We start from the raw sequence: 27731 nt of genomic DNA on the forward strand, positions 1-27731 counted from the left end.
AGGAGATACGCAGTTCTGCCAGATTACGGCCGTGTTGGATGAGAAGACCACCACAGTGTGTGATGTCACATGCGTACAACGATATATAGGAAAATAAAAAGAGCATTTCACAAAACTTTAATTTGTGAATACAGTGCTCATTTCTTTGACTTGTTACTGACATATGTTAAGGGTAATATTATTCCCCATGCCTTCTGAAAGAGAGAAGTCGAGTGTTCTTTTGTTACGCGAGAAAAGTAGAAATATGTTGAATTTTCTTTATAAACTTTATGTCGTTGTACTCATGTGACATCACAAGCTGTAGTAGTCTTCTCATCCAGTCGTGACTGAGCAAAAACTTCAAAAATTCATAACTTTTGAACGGATCGTCCGATTTTCCTCAAACTCTCACTGATCCATTCTACTAAAATTGCTGCATTCACAAAACCCACATGTCTATGAAGGTGAATTTGTCCTTTAACTCAACTAAAATGATACATACAAATCATATCAACAATGTTTGTTGAATATATTTAAACTACTTTTATCTCAATGTTGATTATGTTAAGGCACAGATTTCCCTGTTGTGAACGACAGTGCCAGTGTGTGAAATGATTTGATACACATGTATAATGTGTGTGTTGTGACAATAGAATTTGCTGGCTGGTGATCAGTGATAAGTGTCCAGATTCTAGAGGGTGGCTGAAAACTGGTTTATAATCTCTAAATAACTTGTAAAGTTCAACCAAGTTGGCTGAGGAAGCGTTGATATTAGATGTTCACTTTTTTGTCATTGCTCAAAAGAGCTTCTGACTCTTTTGACTGAATCCGAGTCACTAAAGAGCTTTAAGCGGCTAATGCTGCCTAAAATCTGAAACTGAAGTTAGCCATCTCATTTTACGAGAATATGACCTGATGTGGGTATGGCGTCTTTCAAGTATCCAGGTCTAGCGAGTTTGTGAGGTACAGTGTATTGTATGTTAGCCAAGCCAAGGCTAGTAATTTGTACATATCGAGTGTTAAGCAAATTTCTTGAAGTTGGAATAGGATTGATAGATGTTGTGAATAGTATAAAATTGATCAAAGAGTTTCTAGGAATTCAAGGAAAAGTGAGAATTCTGTACTGTTACCAAGTGATATTTAATATTCTTACATTTCAAGAAATTGCAAAACAAGCATCAAATGTTGCCCATTCTAATTGATGTTCTTCTTTCTGTTCTCAGACGATAGCTGATGTCATCAGGACCTGTCTTGGTCCAAGGTCCATGTTAAAGGTGGGAATAAAAAACATGTTCATTTAGTAAAGGGCAAGTCCAAGATAACACGCGCGTTACGTATGGGACATTCAGAGACTTTTATGACCTGAAAAATAGTGTTAATGGCTTCTGATCATATTTAACTTTATCATGGTGATTGATATCTAGGAGAAGTATAATCATGCAAAAAATGGAGAAAAATGACCTTCACAATTATATTCTAGAAGAGAAAATAAGTGCCGTTACGTATGGGACCAGAAAAATTTTGTTTTTTTGAACATTTTTTTCAACCTCAAAACTCTCTGAAAGTATTTCATTCTACAACTTGTAACTCACTGTGATGAAAGTCACAACACTCAAGATTATCACAGGTAAGTTTCGTGTCATTAGGTAAAAAGCTCTAATTACAGGTTCTAATTAAAGATAGACATGACGTGTTACGTATGGGACAGTTACGTATGGGACAGTTTGTCCCCCATTCATTTAATGTGTGAAGAACCATGTTTATGGGTATTTTGCATAATTATTGAAGTAAAATCAGTTGAAACTACTCAAATACTGATCCAGATTGTCAAGGAAACAATATTCCCCAAGTATTCACCATCCTAATCATATTCAATCATATTTTTATATTTTTATGACCAACCTGAGTATGCATGCCCTTTGTCCCCCATTCGTTTAGTGTGTGGAGAGACATGTTTATGGGTATTTTGCAAAATAATTTTGCAAAATACCCATATAAAATTTTTTTGCATAATTATTGAAATGGAATCAGTTGAAACTACTCAAATACTGATTCAGATTGACAAGGGAACAATATTCCCCAAATATTCACCATCATAATCATATTTAATCATTATTCTATATTTTTATGACCAACCGGAGTATGTACACTTGTATGCCCTATTTCTATCAGGATAGTTAATACTGAAAAATTGAATAGTTTCAAGTGTTTACTTCCATTGATGATGGGCAGTTTGCCATTTCGTTTCAATAAAAAACAACTTGTCACAAGAAATATTAATTTTTATAAATAAGCAATACCTGCTGCGTGGAACCTCAGTGATCGAGTAGATATATGATGTCTGTCTAGCAGTCAGGTCATTGATTCGAGTCACACCTCAGTATGTATACCCATGAATTTTGTTGTGGCTATTATTGAAACCTGAATAAGGACAATTTTTGTATCACTTGCAATAAAAAAAAATCATTTTACTTTATATTTTTTTTAATATTTATATCACAACCATTTCAAATTGGATCTCCATCACTAAACTTTGAATTCCTCTTGTCTAGGATTGTATGCTCTTTAGTAATTCATATTATTGGTTTCCAGTCATCTCATTAAATGTTGAAAACTGAATCCCTGTTTCTACAAAAAACTATACCATCCCTTTAATGCTGATTTTTCATTGTGTATTTTGCCATTTTCCACTCCCCCTTTCTGAAAATTGTTCAGTCAAGTACATGTATTGTTTAAAGTGTCTATGACTCAAAAAGTAGTTACAATGTTGGGATGCTTTCTTCAGGATGATTGAGCATTTGTGTACTGAGAGACCTTCCCAGCTAGCTACATGCATTCACATGCATTATGTATGAGGATGTCCCATACGTAACGCATTTGTCCCATACGTAACATTATTTCAATGCCTCATAAAAAATATTCCTTTTGCTGTTTTTTCTTTTTTCTATGGTATTTAATTTCTCTAAACAATAAATTAGAACTTTCCAAAAGGGCATTAATACAACCTTAGCAATTTCAGAAAAAAACTAAAAAACTGACCTCAATTTGTTACGTATGGGACATCTCATGATAGGACACGAGCTAATTTGCATAATCATTTGCATAATCCCTAAATTTTCATACAAAGTTAAACTATTTGATGAACTTCTTATGTCCACATATTAATCAAATATCATTTGCTTTCCTTTGAATTAATATGAATTTTCATAAATGTCCCATACGTAACGCTGTGTTTCACAATTATGCAAATGAAGCCCTTGAAATTTGCATAAATTTACGTAATATAATTTTTTCCTCCATGGAAATCAAAACTTCAACTCATAAGCTTCAAAATGATACCAAACATGTCAATATTGAGCAAAGATGAATTTTTGCCTTCTGAGGGGACCTTATCTTGGACTTGCCTTAAATTGACTGAGTTTTACACAGACTCTCTGTATCTTGTGCTCTGCAAAAACTAATGTGAGTTGCAGTCGTTCTTACAAATTGTGTTTTTCTGGAATTCTTTACGCAGTTGTGGTAACATATGAAGACTATGATTTCATTATAAATAGCTTACATTACACAGATCATATTTCTTTGTATTTTCATCATAGAAAATATTGAATACCCATAGGACAAAACCATGACATACTTCAGGATGATAATGTGTATATATACCGTAGTTTCCAAATTTAGTGAATACTTTAAAAGTTGTATACAAGATATTCCTCCTGTATTTGAAAGGAAGCAGAAATAAGGGCATTTTTTGCGTAGCCCAGTGATGTAAACTGAGGTACAAGTGTAACAAGCAGCAAACTAAAAAATTTTCATTGTGTTTTCTCTTTGTTTTTTACTGATGGAGTAAGCTAATAGATTCTATAACATGATATTACTTTAATGTGTGAAATGAGAGTTTAGATACATTCATCAAGAGTCCTTCTTCTCTCCCATTTTATCTTTAACAGTTCAACTTAGAGCATTCTACTTTTTCAGTCCAAATGGATTCTTAGCTGATCTTGGTTTCCTATTCTATTTTACAGATGCTCATGGACCCAATGGGAGGCATTGTTATGACCAATGATGGCAACTGTATATTGAGAGAGGTAAAGTTATGCCCATGGACACACTCAATATTGAAAGACTTGCTGGCCTACTATAACATTTTTTTTTCTTTAATATTTTAGTAACATGCCATTTTGCTGTTTGTTTGTTTTTGTTTCCTTTTTAGCTCACCTGAGCCAAAGGCTCAAGTGAGCTATTGCGATCGCCCTTCGTCCGGCGTCCGTCGTGCGTCGTGCGTCGTCCGTCGTCCGTCGTCCGTCGTCCGTCGTCCGTCGTCCGTCGTCCGTCGTGCGTCGTGCGTAAACTTTTTACATTTTCATCTTCTTCTTGAAAACCCCAAGACCGATTTTCATCAAACTTGGCAGGTAGCATCCCTAGGGGGTTAGGAACTCAATTTGTTAAAATGGGCACCATGTCCCACCCAGGGGGCCCCCAGGGGGGCCCAAACCCCCCAAAATTAAGGAATCTGTAAAAATCTTCTTCTCTAGAACCAGAAGTGATAGAGCTAAGTTAATACTATGAGTTAGTACATTGATGACTGTAGTTTCAAGTTTGTTCATGGCAAAATTAGGGGTGCCCCCCTTGGGACCCAGGGGAGGGGGGTGGGGAGGGGTTCTAATGGGGCCTAAATTGTACATTTTCATCTTCTTCTTGAGAACCCCATTACCCATTTTCACCAAACTTGGCAGGTAGCATCCCTAGGGGGTTAGGAACTCAATTTGTTAAAATGGGCACCATGCCCCACCCAGGGGGCCCCCAGGGGGCCCAAACGCCCCAAACTTAAGGAATCTGTAAAAATCTTCTTCTCCAGAACCAGAAGTGATAGAGCTAAGTTAATACTATGAGTTTGTACATTGATAACTGTAGTTTCAAGTTTGTTCATGGCAGAATCAGGGGTGCCCCCCTTGGGACCCAGGGGAGGGGGGTGAGGAGGGGTCCTAATGGGGCCTAAATTGTACATTTTTATCTTCTTCTTGAGAACCCCATGACCCATTTTCACCAAACTTGGCAGGTAGCATCCCTAGGGAGTTAGGATTTCAATTTCTTAAAATGGGCACCATTCCCCACCCAGGGGGCCCCCAGGGGGGCCCCAAACCCCCAAAATGAAGGAATCTTTAAAAATCTTCTCTAGAATCAGAAGTTATAGAGGTAAGATAATACTATGAGTGAGTACATTAATGACTGTATTTTCAAGTTTGTTCATAGGAGATCAAGGGGTGCCCCTCTTGGGGGCAGGGGGGGGGGGGGGGGGTTGGTTGGTTGGGAAGGTCCAAATGGGGACCTGAATTGTACATTTTCATCTTCTTCCTGAAAACCTCATGATGTATTTTCATCAAACTTGGCAGGTAGCATCCCTAGGGGGTCAGGATCTCAATTTATAAAAATGGGCACCATGCCCCACCCAGAGGGCCCCAGGGGGCCCCAATCCCCCCCCCCCCCCCCCAAATTAAGGAATCTTAAAAAATTTGGGCCCTTATTGTACAGTTTCATCTTCTACTTGAGAATGCCTGGTCAAATTTTGGTAGAGCTGTGAATAATTTAGATTAGTGACTGCGTGAAAGGTGAACTTGCGATACTCAGGTGAGCGCTAGACCCGCGGGTCTCTTGTTACTTTTAGTAAGCAAGATCTATTGCAGTGTATTTTATTTAAAACTTTTAAATCATCACATATCCTAAAACATTTCATTGTTTCGTATTCTCCATGTGAGTGAATATTTTTTCAATAGATTAGTTTTCCCTGAGTCTTTACAGTTAAGACTAAAAACCCACTTCACCAATCTCATGGTAGTTAAGAGTTAAGAGTCAGTGTTCTTACACCTTGTTTCATCATGCAACCATGTAGCATCTGTAGGTACCAAGCACCTCGAACAGAGAAATTTTGTCCCAATCAATCTTTACGGATCATTCTAAAATCTTGACTGTTCATCTTCTAAAACAGCTCTGGTATCATGTACTAGTCCAGCCCTCAGGCTCACCTGTGAGGACTTCTTTTCCTTTGCAGAAAGAGAAGAGGCATGCAACAGAAAATACTACACATGTATTTATATGATATTGACTGGCCTTGAGGCAGATACCAGAAAATATTCTTTCAGTGCTGGCAATATTTATCTGGTATCTCCCTCAAGGCCAGTCAATATCATAATTATTACCTATCCCCTAGGTAAATTAGGAAAATATGTGAATACGGCTATATGCTATGATATAGATCAAGCCACATTTGACTACCTGTAGATCATCACCAAGATGTCGAATAATTGCAAAATTGTTTATTAATATGTACCATTCAACTCTAACTTCCAAGATACATATAGTTGTAACAGGCGAACTTCTAATATCTGAACGTATTTACACATTGTTTTTTGCTTATGTTTCAATTTGGAGAGTTGTAATAACTGATGGTCACTGTGCAGTTATTGAGCAGAAATGGACCAGTCATTGTTTGACGCGTAGTGCTGCTGGAAGTGGTCAACCGTGTATGAGTTGATTTTTTGGCATTCTTCTACTGTGCGTGTGTGCCGCGGATTTGTGAATGTCTCCTCTTTGTGATTGAGCGGAATGTTTACACGTAAAGTGAATGGCGAGACCCGGATGTAGGGTGATACCCACTAATATCGAGGATAACAGTGTGTAAACCACTGATGGGGCTACCCTGGGTAAAGAAAACTGAATAAATAAATAAATAAATAAATAAATAATAAATAATATAATGCGCTGACCTCGACGACCGATCAAAATACCAACTACAATTGCCCCACAAAACTAGGTAATAATGTAGCATATTGTTCTGACATCCCTAGATCACAGTTCAGCATCCTGCGGCCAAATCCATGATTGAGATCAGCAGGACCCAGGACGAGGAAGTTGGAGACGGAACGACATCAGTCATCATCCTAGGTGAGGTTTGGTTGCTATGCAGTGTCACCGCCGTTGCTATGCAGTGTAGCATCATAAGCTTTTGTGAGAACATAATTGCTGTAACTGCTGCCTCCTGGGCAGAGAAATTTAAGTGACATCATATATGTAGTTTGAGGGTGGCGCAGCTGCACTATCCTAAAAAGGTACGATTGTAAGTAATGTTTGCATTGGTTGGTAAGCACACACAGTGCAGTTGGGAAAGACTGGTGTCCAGCTGTGCAGGGGCTTGAAGGGGACCGCCAGTCAAAGGAAGACTTGTTTTGTGTAAAGCATATGGCCAATAAATGTCTCTAGCATGGCAAAGATTTCTGTGAAGAAAAAAACAACAAATGATGCTGTTAATGGTATTTATTGGTGTAAAGATTTTGTGAGTGACTTTCACTTGTGCATTTTCATGATATGCATACTTAGCATACGTTTAATGCTTGTTGCTTCTACAATCCTCTAGAGATTAACAGATCAATACTATTAATTAGTATTTCAAATATATGCTGTAAACTCTTGCAGTGCAAAGATGTGTACACAGTAATTTGAACTTTCATGGGAAGTCTTAACCTTCGGTATGTACAGTTGAACCTCTCGTATCCAGACAAGTCGGGACAGGGGCTCATCCGGATAAGGGATTTGGCCGGATACGGGAGACTCAATGCTTTTTATGCCTCCGCAACGAAGTGGCCGGAGGCATTATGTTTTCGGGTCGTCCGTCCGTCCGTCCGTCCGTCCGTCCGTACGTCCGTACGTCCGTACGTCCGTCCGTACGTCCGTCCGTACGTCCGTCCGTCCCGTTTTGTTTTTGTCGATATCTCAAGAACCGTGTGGTGGTTTTACATCAAACTTGGTATGAGGGTATATCCTTGGGGGATAATACTTTGTGTGGATTTTAGGGTCACAGGGTCAAAGGTCAAAGGTCACAGGTTATTTTGTGAAAAAAAAAATTGAAATTTCATGTTTTTCTCCATATCTCGCAAATGGTTCAAGGTGTCTTCATGGAACTTAGTATATATGCTTGTACTGATGGGCAGTGATTATCTAGGGAAGTTGGGGTCGTGGGTCAAAGGTCAGGGGGTCAAAGGTCAAGGTCAACTCCTCAAAATATCACTACTTTCCTTAGAATGCAATATGCCTGAAGGTTTTTTTTTTTTAGCTCACCTGAGCCAAAGGCTCAAGTGAGCTATTGCGATCGCCCTTCGTCCGGCGTCCGTCGTGCGTCGTGCGTCGTGCGTCGTGCGTCGTGCGTCGTCCGTCGTCCGTTGTCCGTCGTGCGTCGTGCGTAAACTTTTTACATTTTCATCTTCTTCTTGAAAACCCCAAGACCGATTTTCATCAAACTTGGCAGGTAGCATCCCTAGGGGGTTAGGAACTCAATTTCTTAAAATGGGCACCATGACCCACCCAGGGGGCCCCCAGGGGGGCCCAAACCCCCCAAAATTAAGGAATCTTTAAAAATCTTCTTCTCTAGAACCAGAAGTGATAGAGCTAAGTTAATACTATGAGTTAGTTCATTGATGACTGTAGTTTCAAGTTTGTTCATGGCAGAATCAGGGATGCCCCCCTTGGGACCCAGGGGAGGGGGGTGGGGAGGGGTTCTAATGGGGCCTAAATTGTACATTTTCATCTTCTTCTTGAGAACCCCATGACCCATTTTCACCAAACTTGGCAGGTAGCATCCCTAGGGGGTTAGGAACTCAATTTGTTAAAATGGGCACCATGCCCCACCCAGGGGGCCCCCAGGGGACCCCCAGGGGGCCAAAATCCCCCAAAATTAAGGAATCTTTAAAAATCTTCTTCTCTAGAACCAGAAGTGATGGAGCTAAGTTAATACTATGAGTTAGTACATTGATGACTGCAGTTTCAAGTTTGTTCATGGCAGAATCAGGGGTGCCCCCCTTGGGACCCAGGGGAGGGAGGTGAGGAGGGGTCCTAATGGGGCCTAAATTGTACATTTTTATCTTCTTTTTTAGAACCCCATGACCCATTTTCACCAAACTTGGCAGGTAGCATCCCTAAGGGGTTAGGATCTCAATTTGTTAAAATGGGCACCATGTCCCACCCAGGGGGCCCCCAGGGGGGCCCAAACCCCCCAAATGAAGGAATCGTTAAAAATTTTCTCTAGAATCAGAAGTTATACAGCTAAGATAATACTATGAGTGAGTACATTAATGACTGTAGTTTCGAGTTTGTTCATAGGAGATCCAGGGGTGCCCCTCTTGGGGGCAGGGGTGGGGGGGGGGGGTTGGTTAGGAAGGTCCAAATGGGGGTCTGAATCGTACATTGTCATCTTCTTCCTGAAAACCTCACGATAGATTTTCGTCAAACTTGGCAGGTAGCATCCTTAGGGGGTCAGGATCTCAATTTATCAAAATGGGCACCATGCCCCACCCAGAGGGCCCCAGGGGGCCCCCAATTCCCCAAATTAAGGAATCTTTAAAAATCTGGGCCCTTATTGTACATTTTCATCTTCTACTTCAGAATGCCTGGTCAAATTTTGGTAGAGCTGTGAATAATTTAGATTAGTGACTGCGTGAAAGGTGAACTTGCGATACTCAGGTGAGCGCTAGACCCGTGGGTCTCTTGTTTAAACTTGATGTATGGCATGTATTACCCAATATATATTTTTGGGGAAGTTTCTTGCCAAAAGGTCAAAGGTCAAAGGTCAAGTGAAAGTGCTAAACTGCGCTTTTTCCTCCATATCTCGAAAGTAACTCCAGGTATCATCATGAAACTTACATATTTATGCATGTTCAACCTAACAGTGATTCTCTTTGGAACTGTGAGGTCAAAGGTCAAAGGCCAGGTTTAGATAATGCTATTTTCCCATTTGATACTGAAATTATACTTTTCCTCAATACCTTGAAAATTACTCAATGCATAAACTTATAAAAGGGTCAAAAGTCAAGTAAAAATCATCAGTTCCCCAAATACCTGCACTCTGACATTTTAATCATTCATCCAATTGAACCTAGTTCTAGGAAAGTGAACATTCAGCACATTTGTGTCAAACCTGTCCTTTTAATATTTTGCGAGTTGTGTGAAACTGTCATCACACATTGTCAAGACATTGTACTATAGACCTATTAGGAGAACCATGCATTATGGCGGAGGCATATCAGTAGCCGTAGCGATATGTCTAGTTTATACATGTACACAGGGCATGTACATATACATACACATGTATTGATGTAGCCCATTGTAGTACCACATGTAGTAATGTGTATACTGCAACCTTTTCATTGTTACACTCAGTAACAGACCCCAAAATAGAGGTTCGTGTTTGCAAGAATTCTTGGGATGGTTTACCTAAATAATTATTAAGAAATGTATCAAGTATATGTAATTCATGTGTGTTTGTGCTGGAGTTCTCAAGGAGTTGGGAATCCCCCTTTCCTCCTGTAATTATAAAAAAAAAAAATCACGGCGAGATTGCGTCCGTATAATAGAGAGATCCGGATAAAGGGAGGCCGGATAAGAGAGGTTCAACTGTACATCTAAAAGATGGCTCTTATGACAAATGTTGTTCCTTGAGACATGCATACAGTAAGATCAGGCAACAAGAAGAGAAGTGATGCTACATATGGTTGAATGCAAGTGACTGAAAATGCTAGCTGTATTTCATCTGTGATCTCCCCTCCCCCTCTCCCTCCCAAAGCTGGTGAGATGATGTCGGTAGCTGAGCCCTTCCTAGAGCAGAAGATGCACCCCACCCTCATCATTAGTGCCTACAAGCAGGCTATGGAGGACATGCTACAGATCATGAAGGACAAGTGCAGGTAAAAAAGGCATCAGCAGAACCTGTTATGGATCAGTGGATAGGACCATGGAATACCAATGACAAGGTCACCGGTTCAAATCTCCAGGCTGCAGTTATTGTGCCCCCTTGGCAAGGCACTTTATCCCTGTTGCCTAGTCCATCGAAGGGGACTTGAAGCTGTTGCTTGCTTACAAGCACTCATTGTTTCTTCAGCAGCCCTGTACACCAAATCAATTCAGTTCAATTCAATCCTGTTCAATTCATTTCAGCATTGTGAGGAATGTATAACCTTCGCAGTATACAAACAGCCTATATTTGCCCATGTGTAAACAAGTACAAAGTTTTCTTCAATCAAGGGATACATGTTTCAATGTACTCAACTGTCAAATTTTGTCACAAATCAGTTGGCAGATTCAGTGATTGTTTCTGAAGAGGGTATGAGATAATTAAAAACAAAACAAAACAAAACAAAAAAAAGGTAACCGAAAGCACAGACCGATAGGTTGTTTCGTGCAGTAAATGTGTTTCTTCAAGACTTGATAAGAGTGACCAACAGAGAAAGGACCACAAAGCAGAAAATTGTCAATTTGTAAGTCTCAAGAATTTTACAATTTGCCATGAACCTGGGTGTTATTATAAAGGTGCAAAATATGTAGCTGAACAAACATGTTGTACAAGCACTATTTGATCAAGACGTGTGCTTGAACAGTGTTTCTCAACTCTTGTGTCCTTTCCACCTCACAGTAAACCGGTCGACATCAACGACAGGGACCAGATGATGACAATCATCAAGAGCTGTGTTGGAACCAAATTCATCAACAAATGGTAATATGCTCCGCCTAACCCTGATTTAGATCTAGATTCCTTGGACAACAACAAGGCATTGTTTATCTATGTGGTAAATTCAACTATTTAGAGGGAAGTCAAGAACTAACTACCCAGTCAGACATAGTCATGACATTGATGATTGGGTGTTGGTCTTAGCAAATATACCCCATGTAATATGGGTGAATCATGTTATCAAGGGAGTAAACATTCCTTTTCTGTCTTATGGATAGTATATTTCTTCAAATAAATGAAAGAAATTCTGCACTTGTCAGTTGAATATATGTCAGTACCGCGAAACATATTCAATTTTTCATAAATTGTTACAAAGAATTGTATTCAGCATGGAGTTGTTCAGATGATTTTGATTCAGGTGTGTCAATTTTTGTAGAAAAGGCCATCCACAAGCACAATCCACATAAGCACCAGTCATTATAAAAAGTCATATTTCCAAGCTGATGCATGGAATGGATAAGTAGATTTCAGATGATTGTATGATTTCACTGAGATAGGGCAAGGACTAGAACAAATTTTTACCTCTCTTTCATTGAGTTCTGTCTTTTTTAACTTTTTATTAGGGCTGATCTGGCGTGTCAAATAGCATACGATGCTGTCAACACTGTGTTCCTTGATGAGAATGGTCGTAAGGAGATCGACATCAAACGCTATGCAAAGGTTGAAAAGGTAAGGTGTACTTGCATTAAGACTACTATTACTTGAGAGGAAAATCATCGATTTGTACTGAACAGTAGGTGTCCCCTAGTAGGAACGTTGTTGCTAAAACTCAACTTCCACAGCAAAAGTGCCACTTGTGATTTGTTTAAAGTTCATCTGCCTTGATATTGCAAGGATATTCTCTATCTAGTTGAAATTTGAAGAGGCTACGATTTATGTCTGTAGATGCCTATTTTTTCAATTGATAATCAAATAGACCTGAGTTGATAATTTTGTTATCACCCTGAAGGATTTTGGGTAATTCCGTGAAGGTGGGGTAATTCCGTGAAGTTGGGGCGCAAAGTGTGACATTTTAGCATAACTCAATACTAATTATGCTATATATTGTTAATAGGCTTTACATTTGTATTGAGACCATATATTTTCCTGGAAATTTTGTGCCATTCAGACTCAATTTTGATGAAGTTATTAAAACGATATGTAACAATGTCCTGTAGCATCATGACGTGTCCATGTAGCATCGTGATAGTTAAAATCTGGTCCTAAAAGACAAATTAATGCAATTAGCTTGACCAAAATTTGAAATAATATGCATAATTACTAGATTAGTCAGATAGCTAAATGTCTTAACTCTCCTTTCCACAGTTTTACTTTTACAAGAAAATTACACAATGTGTCACTATGCTACGCGGTGTCCACCAAATGTCACAAAAAAGGACACCGCATAGCATCGTGATACATTTTGTAATTTTCTTTTGAAATTAAAACTGTGTACAGGAAATTTGAGATATTTAGCTATCTCATTCATATCTTGTAAATATGCATATTGCATCAAATTTTGGTCAAGCCAGTTGCCATAATTTGTCTCTTAGGACCAAATTTTAAAATATCACGATGCTACATGGACACGTCACGATGCTACAGGACACTGTTACATATTGTTTAATAACTTCATCAAAATTGAGTCTGAATGGCACAAAATTTCCAGGAAAATGTGTGGCCTCAATGCAAATGGAAAGCCTACAAACAATAAATGTATAGCATAATTAATATTGAGTTATGCTGAAATGTATTTTTTAAATATCACGATGCTACATGGACACTGCCCCAACTTCATGGAATTACCCTTTTACAAATGGATACACTCCTTCAATGATTGCCATCAGAAATGTTTTAGTTGTTATCTCAAAACAAATCTGGCAAACTGTTCAGCTTTAATGGCAGTCTTTAATTGTCTGCTTTGCTTGTGTTAAGAACTAGATCAGTGTTTCTTCTTTTTTTTTTCTAAGAATGATCATAATGCACAACAATAAATGACCCCTACATTTCAGAATACGTAGATAATATCCTTGTTTCCATTTTGTTTTACCAGGTACCTGGTGGTATCATTGAAGATTCCCGTGTATTGAGAGGAGTCATGCTGAATAAAGACGTGACCCACCCCAGAATGCGTCGGCGCATCGAGAATCCCCGCATCTTGCTGCTTGATTGCTCTCTGGAGTACAAGAAGGGGGAAAGCCAGGTGGGAAGAGAAACTATCTCGACTCCATTTGCTTTTGGGTCGATATTCCAGCATTTTTCATTCATTGTCTAAAAATGTGATCATTAAAAAGATGGTATACTGTAAAACATGATATATTCGCGGCACGAAATTTTCGCGAATTGGAGCCGACAGCCTTTTTCGTGGCAAGAAATTTTCGCAAATTGCCACTTGAGTTCAATGCATAGAGTGTAGATAAGAAATTTCGCGTGCATTTTAATTTCACGAATCTTGGCGCTCGCGAAATTCGCGAAATTAAAATGCACGCAAACATTCCTCGTTTTACAGTAGTATTGGTTGAGATGATGATTTAACTTTTAACTTTTTTGTGAGATACATGGAAACTACTTCATGAGACGTGTATGGGCATACAGTTCTATTAAGAGTTCAAAGTTTATTTGATAAAAATCAGTTTTGAAATGACTGAGATCTTCAAAAACAAAGGAAACAAAAGAAACAAGGAAACACTAAAAGGTGGTTCCCACTTTTTATTGGGATCGCTTTGTTTTGGATATCTCGGCCATTTCAAAATCAATTTTCCTCAAATAAACTTTGTATTCCTCTTAGAACTATGCATCCTCTTTCATATCCCATAAGAGGTTTTTCATTTTCTCAAAAATCTTTATTAAAAAATGTTGGAAACCTGAAGCCCTATCTAAACTGAGACTGTACCATCCCTGTAATGTTGGGATTTCTGTGTCTGCTCTCATCTGTTACCCTGTCAGTCCCAAAATCATTTCTACGCACCAACACATGAGCGACCCTTTTTCCTGTTCAGTTGAACTGTTGCTTAGAATGATCGTTTTTCTGGCCATCAGTTTCATGTATCAAAGCACTGCTGCAATTCATACTCCATTTTCACCAATGACAGGTCTACCCACTTTTACCTGACTAGGTCCAAAGGGTTTCTTGAGTTTGTAATAAGAGTAAAGATGTAGCCAAAAAAAGGCTGCTGAAAAGTGCTTATCGGATAGTGGCGAGCCAGTGGAGTTTGATTCCAATGTGTATATTTAGATGGGCAAACTTAATAGGGTTGTTATTTGAGGTCTGTTGATGGAGATATGATAGATAGACACACAAGGGCCTTTTTGGTAGGTCTTTTGAATGTGGTCTGAAATCACTTTGTCAGAGGCTTTAATTCCAGCTTTCTGATAAAGCGTCTGGAATGCTTGATTTGCTGCTATTTCCACATAGGGAGAAAAGTAAAAGAGTAGGAAGTGTTAGATGACTTGTCCTGGCCACACACTAATACTTACGTATGTTGATATCAGGGAGTACAGATAAGAGGGAATACAGAGGGTGTTTTTTTCCATAAACAGCAGCAACAACATGATGACAGATGCTGTGCTGTGACTTTGATTATGCCTCAATCTCCTTTTCTTTTTCTGTGTGTGTATGTGTGTTTGTTTGTGTTTCTGGGGGCATTGGCGACCTTCAGACCAACCTGGAGATCACCAAGGAGACGGACTTCACCCGCATCTTACAGCTGGAGGAGGAGTACATCCAACGTATCTGTTCAGAGGTCATTGCCCTCAAGCCTGACCTCGTCTTCACAGAGAAGGGCATCTCTGGTGAGTAACTCTATAGACACCTGTGGCCACATCTTCTATGCAATATTAAATGGTCAACATAATCTGTTCAGTGATTGGTCATGATGCAAGCATTAAAGATAAGTGAATAAAACAATGTTAAGCATGTTGGATAGTGTGCTAGTTTTAGATTTGGTTTGCATTCTGATTGTACATTAAGAAAATGAAAAGAAGATAGTTCTCTGTCTTCTTCCATATGTAGAATATTTCATGAGGATTGTATTTTCGTGAATTGTTGTGAGTCACGTGCTTACTGCAATTCCTCTAATTTACTGAGGAGCGATAATATTGACTCTGATCCCAATATTAATGTGATGTGCAAACATACATTTCTAAATACATTATGTACTGTACTCCACAATCGTGAATTTAACCAATCGCAAAATCGTCTGGAAGTCCTGTTTGGTGAAAATTAGACTTGCTATTAAATATATCGTCACCTGCCTGGCGGAAGGACCCTTCTGCCAGGCAGGCGAAGATCTGATGCATGCAGTAATGCCCCGTGTCCATAAGATATAAGTAGGATTAGTGTGCTTGTGTGTGTTTGTCTGGTTGCGTAGAATATGTAAAATAAAATATTTTTGTACCTTTCTTGACCTCTGTACTTCTCACGCGTAGTCATTAAGAGTGCTCACATGTTTATGTATCATCTCTGGTGCTCCTTATGTTGGTTTTTGTTCATCCCTCACAGATTTGGCCCAGCACTATTTGGTAAAGGCAAACATTACAGCCATCAGAAGGGTGAGGAAGTCGGACAACAACAGGATTGCAAGGTGAGACTTTAGAGTCACAGATGTGTCTCTGGTGTATTATGAAAATGTCTGTAATGGGTTAACTGTGTTGAAGATGGGTGTAAGGAATCAGTTATCTTTGTGTCACAGAGCTAATAGTGTTAACAAGCCTTATAAACTCCTGTCAAGTTCCAGTCTCAACGTCACTGGTAAGAGCAGTGTCGTCTGCCAACTTCTGTAACTATTTTCACAGTTGGCTTCCAATTTGTACAGATGACGTCAATTTGTGATTCACTGAGTTACGCCCAATCTGTCTTGGTACTTATTCACAGAGCATGCGGCGCGACTGTTGTCAATCGCACAGACGAACTCAGGGAGGAGGACCTTGGATTGGGCTGTGGTGTCTTTGAAGTCCAGAAGATTGGAGATGAGTGAGTATTATCAGATTTGATTCTCTTTTTGCCTGCCAAACATATTGGAGATGTTTGCATGGATTCAACATGATTTAGTTGAGCTGTGGGCCTGGATGTGAGTTGAGTCCGCAGTGTTTGATTGGAGTTTGAAACAAAGGAGTATAAAATGGTGATCAAATAGGGAAATGATGTTTGAATCTCATTTTCACTGTCTTTTTTGTTTCTGTTAGTACATCAGGGTGCTACATAACATTTTTTTACCACTTGCCCGGTCAGGCAAGCAGGTTTTCAAATCGTTGCAGAACACTTGCCTGAACATAAATTTTACTTGCCTGAAAAGAAAGTCCAAAGACATAAGAAAAATCATAGAAAATCACATGTAAAGTCAAGGGCATGATAGAACACAATCACTTGAATCACAGCACATGTTCAATAGAGTGTTGGTGTTGGATTGCATTGGGACTTCTTCACGTAAGTGTTGCAAAATGAAGGTGACTTAAAAACGTTTTGCTTGCCCAATTCGGGCAAGCATTTTTATGCCTCCGCCACGAAGTGGTGCCGGAGGCATTATGTTTTCGGGTTGTCCGTCCGTCCGTCCGTACGTACGTCCGTCCATCCGTCCGTCCGCTTTTGTTTACGCGATAACTTGAGTAATATTTACTGGAATTTTACCAAACTTGGTCCAAGTATGAAGTATGATGGGGCAATTATTTGATCAGATTTTGGGTGAAATCGGCTAAAGGTCAAAGGTCAAAGGTCAAGGTCAAATCATGAAATTGTATCCGTTTACGCGATAACTCAAGACTGGATGGAGCAAATTTCACCAAACTTTGTTGGAGGATGATGTATGATGGGGCAATTACTTGATTAGTTTTTCAGTGAAATCGGACAGAGGTCAAAGGTCAAAGATCAAGGTCAAATCCTAAAATTTATCTGTTTACGTGATAACTCAAAACTGGATGAAGCAGCTTTCACCAAACTTGGTCCAAGTATGATGTATGATGGGACAATTAGTTGAGTAGATTTTAGTGACATTGGCAAGAGGTCAAAGGTCAAAAGGTCAAGGTCAAATGCTACAAGTGTTGCAATTTCCCCCATTTCTATGCAATGCCCAAAGATTTTTCTTGAAACTTGGTGTGGACATGTACTACTGCGTAAAGATTCTCCAGAGAGAGTTTCATGTCATTAGGTCAAAGGTCAAAAGGTCAAAGGTTAGGTGAAAATGTTGCAATATCACTTTTCTCGCAAATGGTTCAATGTATCTTCGTGGAACTTGGTACATACGCATGTACTGACTGGCAGGGATTATCTAGGGAATTTAGGGGTCATGGGTCAATAGTCAGGGGTGAAAGGTCAAGGTCAACTCCTCAAAATTTTACTATTTCCCTCATATACTAGTATATGCAATGCTTGCATTATTAGTTTCAAAACTTAATACATGCATTACCTAATGGAAATTCTCTGGGAAATTTCCAGCCAGAAAGTCAAAGGTCAAAGGTTAAGGGTCAAAGGCCAGGTTTCAATGCCCCCGCCCCCCCCCCAAAAAAAAAAAAAAAAAAAAAAATCTATTTTGTACTGTACTTACACTCTTTCTTCATACCTTGGAAATTACTCAATGCATAAACTTATAAAAAGGTCTGTCAGAATTCAAGTAAAAATTCTCAATTCCCCAAGTATGTGTACCTGCACTCTTAGAAAATTATACCACACCCAGTTCAAGACATTTCTGACAAACCTGTCATTTCAATATTTTGCCAGTTATGTGAAACTGTCATGGATCACACATTGTGAAGACATTGTACTATAAGCCTATTGGGAGAATCATGCATTATGGCGGAGGCATCAGTCGCCATAGCGACATTTCTAGTTTCTCATTGCTCCAAAACACTTGCCCGACATTGATTTTTACTTGCCCCGGGCAATCGGGCAAGTTCTTATGTAGCACCCTGGTACATGTATTTGTGCATAGTGTGTTGCATAGTGACTGGTTAACGTATAGTTAAATTCTTCAAAGAGAAATACATACATGAGAACAAAATAAAATGACTATGCTGTTTAATAGTGACACCTTGTATATTATTGTCTTATTGCCCAGTCAGTGATAATACGGTGAGATGGACAAATATTTAGTAAGCTTGGATGTAGATAAATTGATTTTACTTGCAATTATCCCTATACTCCCCCCATAACTAAATAGAACATTCTCTTATGTGTGCACTCCCAAGGTACTTCACATTCATCACTGATTGCAAGAGCCCCAAGGCCTGTACCATTCTGCTGAGAGGGGCGAGCAAGGACGTGCTGAACGAGGTGGAGCGCAACCTGCAGGATGCCATGAATGCGGCACGCAACGTTATGCAGGAGCCCTACCTGGTCCCTGGGGGTGGCGCCGTTGAGATGGCACTCTCTCATGTGAGTACACATCAGCAAAGGGGAAATACAGCCATACAGCCACTTTGCAGTAATTTATTCTCGTTCTTCTGCTGCATGTTATGTAGAACATCTCGTTAAAGTTCTTGTCCTGCCTGTCAAAAGTATTGTTTGGCTTTTGCAAATTGTGGGAATGGCAATCTCTCTCTTTCCTCTTGAGTTTGTGCATGTGGAGTGGATTTTGCATCATTCATGTCAGTGATGTCAGTGCTTGTCATCAGCTTTACGTCACTGGGGTGACAAGACCTTGTATCTCAAATGTTGGTGAAAATTACTTTTTTGGATTAATGGTTAGATAATCAGTTTAGTGATGTCCTGTCCAAATCCTAGCTGTCTTACCCCTAAAATGAAGCCACCATGGCATCTCCAAGGAAAGGCAATCCCATTTGATATAGTGCTTTGGCTACCATGTTTTTTGGCTCTCCTGAACATTTGACATTTTGTAGGTCTTGTCACCCAAGCAACGTTGAGTTCTTGCCCTTCCTATTTAATATTTTCTGTGTAATGAATGTGTACACTCTCTCTCTCCAATTATGTAGGAACTGAATTAAATTGAAATGGAATTTCCTGTCACCGTCCCTTTTGTCCTTTTGTTACATCAAGACTAATGGTCTTTGTGATTACCGTTATACCAGATATTCCTGCAAGGAGCCAAGATTCACAAAAGTAAAATGCACGCAAAAACTCTCTTGTACGCAATGCATTGAATGCCAGTGGTAATTTGCAGAGGTTCCATGCTATGAAAAAGGCTGCTGGCTCCAACTTGCAAAAATTTCATGCCACAAATGTTTGTGGTTTCACAGTCCAGGGGGTGTTTTAAAAGCTATTCGTAAAGTTACGAACAACTTATGAGTGACTGGTGATCAGTTTGATGTGCTATACTTACCAGAATTTCAATAATTCAGCACAAGAACTGATTACCAGTCGCTCGTAAGTTGTTCGTAACTTTACGAACAGCTTTATGAAACACCCACCTGATATATAACAGAACGGCCAAGTGTCCCAGTGTCTGCAGGATGCACTCTGAAAGCTGAAGTTGCTTCTGATGACAGAATACACAAGCCTCCCTAATTAGGGTATTATTTTGGCCTATTGCGGTGCATGTTACAGACGAGCATTTTCCTGATTGCTTCTTGGGTTTTGCCTGATATCAATGTGGGAATGTTTGCAAGAAGTGACAGCAGAGTTGGGGCCCTATTCTACCCTCTGGGTTCAAATTAATCCATTGTGTGCTTTGAGTACCGATTACCACAGAAAACACCATAGCATTGCACACACTTTTTCTATCCCTGGCATGCAAACTGTTAATGAAATTGTTTTGACTATGTACTCTCTCTCCTTCCATCAGGCCATCACAGAGAAAGCCAAGACCATCAAAGGGGTGCAGCAGTGGCCCTACAAGGCAGTCGCTTCAGCCCTCGAGGTCATCCCCAGGACCCTCATCCAGAACTGTGGGGGCAACACCATCCGCACACTGACCGCTCTTAGGGTAAGTCACTCAGATCTTCCACTGCTCTCATATCCTCGGGAGTGAGGTCATATGGTCCATTCCCGGCACCTTGCAGGTGGAAAGTCTTGGACCTGATGAAATAGTCGTTAAAGGGATGGTACATTATTGGTTGAGATGAGGATTCAGCTTTTAACTTTATGTGAGCTTTTTAGAAATGACTTTGTGAAATATGAAAGAGCATACAATTCTAAGTAGCATTCAGTTTATTTCATGAAAATTAGTTTAAAAATGGCAAAAATATCCCAAAAAAAAGTTTTTAAAAAAGTGATCCTAGTAAAAGGAGGGGTCCACATTTCATTACAAGTACTTTGTTTTCCGGATATCTCAACCATTTCAAAACAGATTCTCATCATATAACCGTTGAATTCCTCTTTGACTTTTGTGCTCTTAAATAATTCATATAAGTGGTTTCTGTTTATCTCACAAAGAGTTAAAACCTGAATCCCCTTCTCAATCAAAACTATGCCATCCCTTTAAAGATAATAAAAAGTTTTGGTACCTCAAAAGTTTCCTTGAATTTCCTTGTCTTAGTTTGTGTTTCAGGTTAAAGTACCTTTCATATAACTAACACTGTGAGACTTACTCGCCCCAAAGTGCTCTCATGTCTTAGTAATCATGCAATTAACTGCGACCAGCAGCCCCATACGCATAGCGACCAGCAGTCCCATACGCATAGCGTAATCGGGCTTCGCATTGTAGCATTCAGGATCATGACAGATTTAGTATCGCAGGATAAATGTCAACTTAAAATCCCAAAAATTCTTCAATTTGAAGACTTACCAGTTAAGGTGAAGTATTGAAAACAGGCTTCGGGCAACGTTTGGTTCTGCCTATAGTCCCTTTCTGTTCGAATTGATGACTGAATGTGACTCGGTCGAGAGGACCTTGGGAGATACCATACACTGAATACTACAGCCAGTGCATGCGAACACATCACATGCGCACAAATTTCAAATCCATCAACGGATAAGATGTTTGTGTGCGCATGCGCTGGCCGTAGTAGTCAGTGTAGTAGCTCTCCCAAGGTCCTCTCGACCGAGTCACATTCAGTCATCAATTCGAAAAGAAAGGGACTATTGGCAGAACCAAACGTTGTTCGAAGCCTGTTTTCAATACTTCAACTTAATTGGTAAGTCTTCAAATCAAAGAAATTTTTGGATTTTAAGTTGCCATTTACCCGCGATACTAATTCTGTCATGATCCTGAATGCTACAATGCGAAGCCCCATTACGCTATGCGTATGGGGCTACTGGTCGCAGTTAGCTATGCCGTACAATGGGCTGCACACTGCTGGTCGCAGTCAGTGGTTTCGTACAATATTTATCGACACCGTGCGGCGACGGCTCTGGTACGAAACCATTATTGCATGATTACTAAGACATGAGAGCACTTTGGGGCGAGTAATTCTCACAGACAACATACTTTAACGTGAAACACAAACCAAGACAAGGAAATTCAGGGAAACTTTTGAGGTACCAAAACTTTTTATTATCTTTAATTGAAATCTGATTTGCACTGTTAAGGCTTCAGTTTGTAACTCAGAATGATTAGGTTATGATATTGGAATCATGTGTCTGATGATGATACTCTCATTTTTCTGTATCAAAAGTGTCACTTTCAAAACAAACAACTATTCATCCCAGTCAGCAGTGTGTGCCATTTTATGGCAGTGCCTCCTCGTCAAAGTAATATTGTGCTAATTTTATATAGTCTTACTAACACTGCCAGAATGAAAGTCTCTTTTCAGCATGACCTCAAGGGTGAAATGCAGCAATAAAATAAATGCATAAGGGTTATCTTCAAAAATATTTGTGCTTGTGCTTGTATTTGTACTCTGCTGCTTGGCAATGCGCTGTTCTGTGGAAGTTATTGGCAGTATGCATCAATATGTGCAGTATTATTTTGCTCACGTCTACAAACTTAATCGAGCATGCTTCTAGTGTGCCATTACCTTAGAACATGTGACCATTGTCATGGCATGAATGGTGGAATACATTCGCTTTGGACAGATGCCAACCCCATGCATGCCACATGTTACATCAAAGTGTGTGAGGGTCCATATACACTATACAGAATCACAAAAATACATACATGACATATCGTTGCTGGGGCGACAAGACCTTGTATCTACAAAATGTCAAATGTTCAGGAGAGCAAAAAAACATGACAGCCAAAGCACTGTATCAGATGGGAAAGCCTTTCCTTTGACATGCCGTGGTGGCTTCATTTTTAGGGTAAGACAGCTAGAATTTGGACAGAACATCACTTAACTGATTATCTGACTATTAATCTAAAAAAAAAGTCATATTCACCAAAATTGCAGACATGAGCTCTTGTCGCCCCAGCGACGATATGTATGATCATATATGGATATGATAAGGGAGTTGGCCAAGTCACAAGGCAACTGCTGTGAAATGAATAGTTCTCAACATTTGAGGACAAGTGAGTTGAGCCGAGCAATGTGATAATGAGCATAATGAGCAGTATAAATGTAGCACTTTTTTTTATGCCTCCGCCATGAAGTGGTGCCGGAGGCATTATTTTTTTAAGGAATGACTGAATAAGACAGTGTTAGGGTTATGTTATCGGCATCGATGGTTGTAATTCATGGTATTGCTGATTATTGTCAACGATTGTAATAATGACAACAGTGAAGATGGCAAAACCATCACTGGCCAGCAATTGAAGCAGAGTTGTTACCCCGCTGCCTCACTATTTTCTTTTCCCGTAGGCCAAACATGTGGACCAGACCAACTTCACTTGGGGCATTGATGGGGAGAAGGGAGTCCTCTCGGACATGAACCAGCTGGGGGTGTGGGATCCGTATGCAGTCAAGGCTCAGACCTACAAGACGGCCATAGAGGTAAGCCCATTGAGTGGTGTGCAGCACTGCAGCAGGAGGGTTGATGTAGTAGGCATTCAGTTACAGTATCACAGGTTCAAATCCCTGAATTGAATTTCATTACTGTAAAATGAGGAATGTTCATGTGCATTTTAATTTGATGAATATCGCGAGAGCCAAGATTCGCGAAATTAAAATGCAAAAGTTATTGTCTACACTATATGCATTGAATGTTAAGGCAACCCGCGAAAATTTCATGCCACGAAAAATGCCGTCGGCTCCAATTTTCGAAAATTTCATGTTATTTTACAGTACTCTGGCATGGGGGCAGTGATAACTTTTTGCTGCAAAGCATGAAGAAAGGGGAAGATAACATCTGACCTTTTTGATCAAAGGCTAGAAGCAAAATGTTGATATTTTCATTTTAAAAGTCCAATTTTTATGCAGGTATCCCCAAAGAATTAGCTTGTGCATTCCATCTCCTTTGTAGATGATGGATTTATAGCTATATTTTGATTCAATGTGAACATACTCAAAATATTTTTATACCCATACTTCCTAGAGTATCATTGCATATGCCTCACCTAGCTTTTGTTTTTAAGAAAAGAGAGAACATACATTTGTTCATTACATTATTAGGGGATCCTTTTTGAGCATAGATGTTCCTGGTTCTCTCAAATTGGCAAATGTCTGTGTGTGTGTGTGTGTTTTTTTTTTAGCTATTGTTCAAATGTCAGTCTCCAATATAAAGTCTCAGTGACATTCAGAGCTGGTTGCCAATTTGATGATTAGATAAATGATTTCTGCTGCAAAATTTCCCCCCCCCCCCCCATAACCATTGTTTATCTCGCTCTCCACTTTTCCTCCTCTCCACCCAGACTGCAATGCTCCTGCTGCGCATAGACGACATTGTGTCGGGATCCAAGAAGGCAGGCGAGAGGGAGGGCGCCGGCACCGTTGCCCCGACAACGGAATAATTGTCATGTCTGTAGGTAGTTAGGAGAAGAAAAGTGCATCACACAAGCAGTGCAGGACCAGGTTTCCACCCTCCCCCACCCCACCCTAATCCCAAATAAAATGTCTCCCAGGGTATCTAGTCAAAAAACATGGAAAAGAATGACAGGTTTCCCTTACTCTAGTCGGACAGCTATTGTAAATGTCAGGAGGTAGTAGGGTTTCCTCATGAAGATGAAGTCCTAAGTTACCATCTTTCCAAGCCTTGTACACAAGACTCACACAACATACTGTCTTGTTTGGTTGTTGATGTTGTTTTGGGGGGTTTTCATAGATATAGTGCATGTCACAAACACTAGATTAATCAGCCCGGTTTTCATGGTTACGAGAACATTGTGGATGTTCTTGATAGTAATTAGAGACCCATCCTCTTACCATGCCTCGACTTCACAGTGGTTGCCATGACAACGTGAGAGCAGAACTGTGAATATGCTACATCTATGCACTAAAGTCCATTGCCTCCAGGCTCTATTTGTTACTGGTTTTCTGTTACACTCTTTTTTCTCAGGATAAACAGAGAAGGAACAAGAGCAATTAAGACTGGGTCACACAAGATGAGATTTGTTTAAGGAATAGTTACAGAAATATACATTGGGTAATGTAAGATAAAAGAAATTTTCCCTCTTTTTTTCATAATGGACCCCAAACGTCTGCTTTCTGAGACTGTGCCAGCAACAGTTTACAAAGACTTTGTTCTAGTGATTGGTATGACAAGCAGTCACAGTATGGAGGCAAATATGCAAAGAGTTGAGGATGTCAGGCGAATGTTCATGTCAAGTCGTCTTGTTGTTCGGAATGTAAGGTTTCTTGACCTCGCATTTCACAACGGATAGATGAACAATTTTTTTGATGGCAAGCTAGATGGTACTGATTGGTTCATCCTTGGGGGGGATGTGAGGCTGTTGATAAAATTCTCTTGTCGGCAGAAATATGGAAGTTTGAGTTAAGGAAAAATCTAGTGGCAGCTGTGTGATATGTCACATGTAAATGTTAAGTGTCTGTTCAGGATTGATGTGAAAGAATGTGAGAATTTTGATTTGCTGCTAATGCACAGTTTCGTAATGCACACAAGGCTGAGTGTAAGGCTATGGGGAGCTAGAGGGAACATCGGTATGAGCTGTATTTCACATGCTGGGAGATCAGTTGCTGCTGACCCAAAAACAAAGTCTTTGAGGAAGGATGAAGTCAGTGAGATTGTCTTGTGTGAGGTTAAAATTTGCTTCCCAGAAAATTGCTTTCAGGTTCCATAGGAACTCTAGCATTCATACTATGTAAGCGCTACATACATTATGAGTTATCATCTTGAGCTCACTCAGTACTGTATCAAGTCAAAACTTATACTGTATACACCATATATTTCCTTGGAGTTTTATTTTCACCAATTTCGCCAGTCGATCTACAATGGTGTATTTACGAAGTTTGCAAAATGCCAAAGCATTTACTTTGATCCCAACATGAATGGGACTGATGAGCATGCATACATTTCTACATCCGCTACCGTACTCCATGATCATGAATTCATGCGCTCGCTAAATTGTCTGGAAGTCCCAGCTGGCGAAAAAATTAGACTCGTCTAATGTATCGAGTATACAGCACTAGATAGAATGTCTCCTGTCACTTTTCTTAATGTCTCCCCCACCCCCCAACTATCACCATTTTAATCAAAACTAGCAGTTGTGCTATTTTTGTGTGAAATTGGACACAGCCTATACCAGCAAAGTTGCAGCATCCATGGCTATGAATTGGCTGTTGAGGTAATGCTGTACCATCCCACCACTGGTAGTATGTTTCCCAGGGTACCAGTATGTCTCTCTCATTGGGCTCAATGATACACACTGACATTTTGGATATGTTGTGATTCCCACCCTCCCCTGGCTATCACAAACAGACTTGACTACTTCTATTGAGACTTCACTATGTACCATGCTGGTAGGCTGTAGCAGGCTTCGGTATACCTTGACACTTATTTGAAGAGAATTACAGAGCTTATATTGAGCAACAATTGCTTTATTCTCCGTTTATGGCCCTAAGCTTGATACAGCAATAGATTATTCTTGTGTTACAACCACTCGGCGAGTAATAACCCCTCCCCCCCCCCCCCCCCCCCCCCTTGGTCTAATACTAGCACACAAGGTGATGAAGTATTTATATGAATTGTGCATATAGCTCAAGAGTTTTTGTTTTGAGTGAACTTTTTGTACGTTAGTAGAGCTGAGTTGCTTTGTGTACTTTAACTAATGACTGTGTTAGGCTGTCTTGAGAGTATTCCAGTTTACTATATCAAACATGGATACTTATGTCAATGAATAAATCAATGATTGTGAAGTGAACAAATTCCAGTCCACTATTCATGCATTTCGTGATAAATGTCGTGTTGATTTTAAAAATTGATACCAGTGACTGTATACCAGGATGTTTTGACAGGAAGTGGGCAAAATACATGTGTGGGATTTCAATAATCGTGCTTGTGTGTGGGCGAGTGTCTGTGAGTGTGGGAGGATTGTTGAAAATAGAGACTGTGTGTTGATGGGTTGTTGATCGATGCTTACATGCTGTTGATGGTTTAGCAGTGTGATTGTATGTGAGTGAGTGTGTGTGCGTGTGTGTGTGTTTGTGCGTGTGTGTGTGTGTGAGTGTGTGTGTTTTGCTTCTTTTTCTGTGGCATATAAACAAAAATAGGAAGCCCCTCAATTGTGTGAGCTCTTAATGAATTTCTGAAATTAGGAGCAATTTTTTATTCATCCACAAAGACAGAATGCCTTGCTTTCTTGTTTCATAAGTGGTACAGTTTCATAAAAACAAGCAAAATACAGTGGGTAACACATCTGCAAGTGTAGTGAAAATGCAATATGATAGTTTACCAACACATATGTACTGCATTTGGGGAATGAAAATGCATGTACGTGTATCTGCATAGTAAGATGTTTTCTACTGACATTATTTTTGAAAATTGTCAACTTGCATTTCCTTGGGTTCATGTAACTTTAACTTCATTTGAGGACTATTCCTTCTTGTCTTGATCTGACCAAGTAGGTAAATATAAAAAAAGGTCATCGAACATCTGTAGTGTTTATTCATTTATTTTTTTGGATGTGTGCAATGTGCAATCCCTACAAACAAATGTGAAGTAAGACAGCCACTGTACAGATGATGTATGGTTATCCAAATGTTGATTAGCTTGAAACGAGCTTTGCTTTTCTTCCTAAGGCAAAGATCACTAGCCTGTGAGGAATCAGAGTAATCAGTGAGTAGCCCTTGCACTCGGTACTGTTGTAGAAGTTGTAAAGATTAAGAAGGAATGGAATGGAATGTCCCTGACCACTTCACAAAATCATACAAAAGATACCAAAGTAAATGAAGAAAAAAAAATAATCAAAAATCAGAAATGCAGTTTGGCAAAAAAAAATGAATAGCTGCAGATATTGAGTATGAATTCCTCTACAAACTGCATTTTGGTTGGAAGATGAAAGCTTTT

General features: G+C 39.7%; 1 protein-coding gene across 1 annotated transcript in view; it reads left to right on the forward strand.

Moving 5' to 3' along the window:
- The window catches only part of LOC139718573 (T-complex protein 1 subunit gamma-like), a 31884-nt gene extending 5559 nt beyond the window's left edge, over positions 1-26325 (forward strand). The window contains exons 3-16 of the mRNA XM_071630040.1: positions 1203-1253; positions 4002-4064; positions 6822-6918; positions 10586-10706; positions 11432-11512; positions 12091-12196; positions 13560-13709; positions 15166-15298; positions 16008-16089; positions 16380-16478; positions 18686-18872; positions 20239-20379; positions 23132-23263; positions 24121-26325. Coding sequence (XP_071486141.1) covers positions 1203-1253; positions 4002-4064; positions 6822-6918; positions 10586-10706; positions 11432-11512; positions 12091-12196; positions 13560-13709; positions 15166-15298; positions 16008-16089; positions 16380-16478; positions 18686-18872; positions 20239-20379; positions 23132-23263; positions 24121-24219 — 1542 coding nt within the window. The 3' untranslated portion in view covers positions 24220-26325. The remainder of the gene's footprint in view (positions 1-1202; positions 1254-4001; positions 4065-6821; positions 6919-10585; positions 10707-11431; positions 11513-12090; positions 12197-13559; positions 13710-15165; positions 15299-16007; positions 16090-16379; positions 16479-18685; positions 18873-20238; positions 20380-23131; positions 23264-24120) is intronic.
- Positions 26326-27731: the final 1406 nt, after the last annotated feature.

The sequence above is a fragment of the Diadema antillarum genome, unplaced genomic scaffold (genome assembly GCF_040938485.1).
Source record: "Diadema antillarum isolate AM-2024a unplaced genomic scaffold, OU_Dant_1.0 scf00000097, whole genome shotgun sequence".
Classification (NCBI taxonomy): Eukaryota; Metazoa; Echinodermata; class Echinoidea; order Diadematoida; family Diadematidae; genus Diadema; species Diadema antillarum.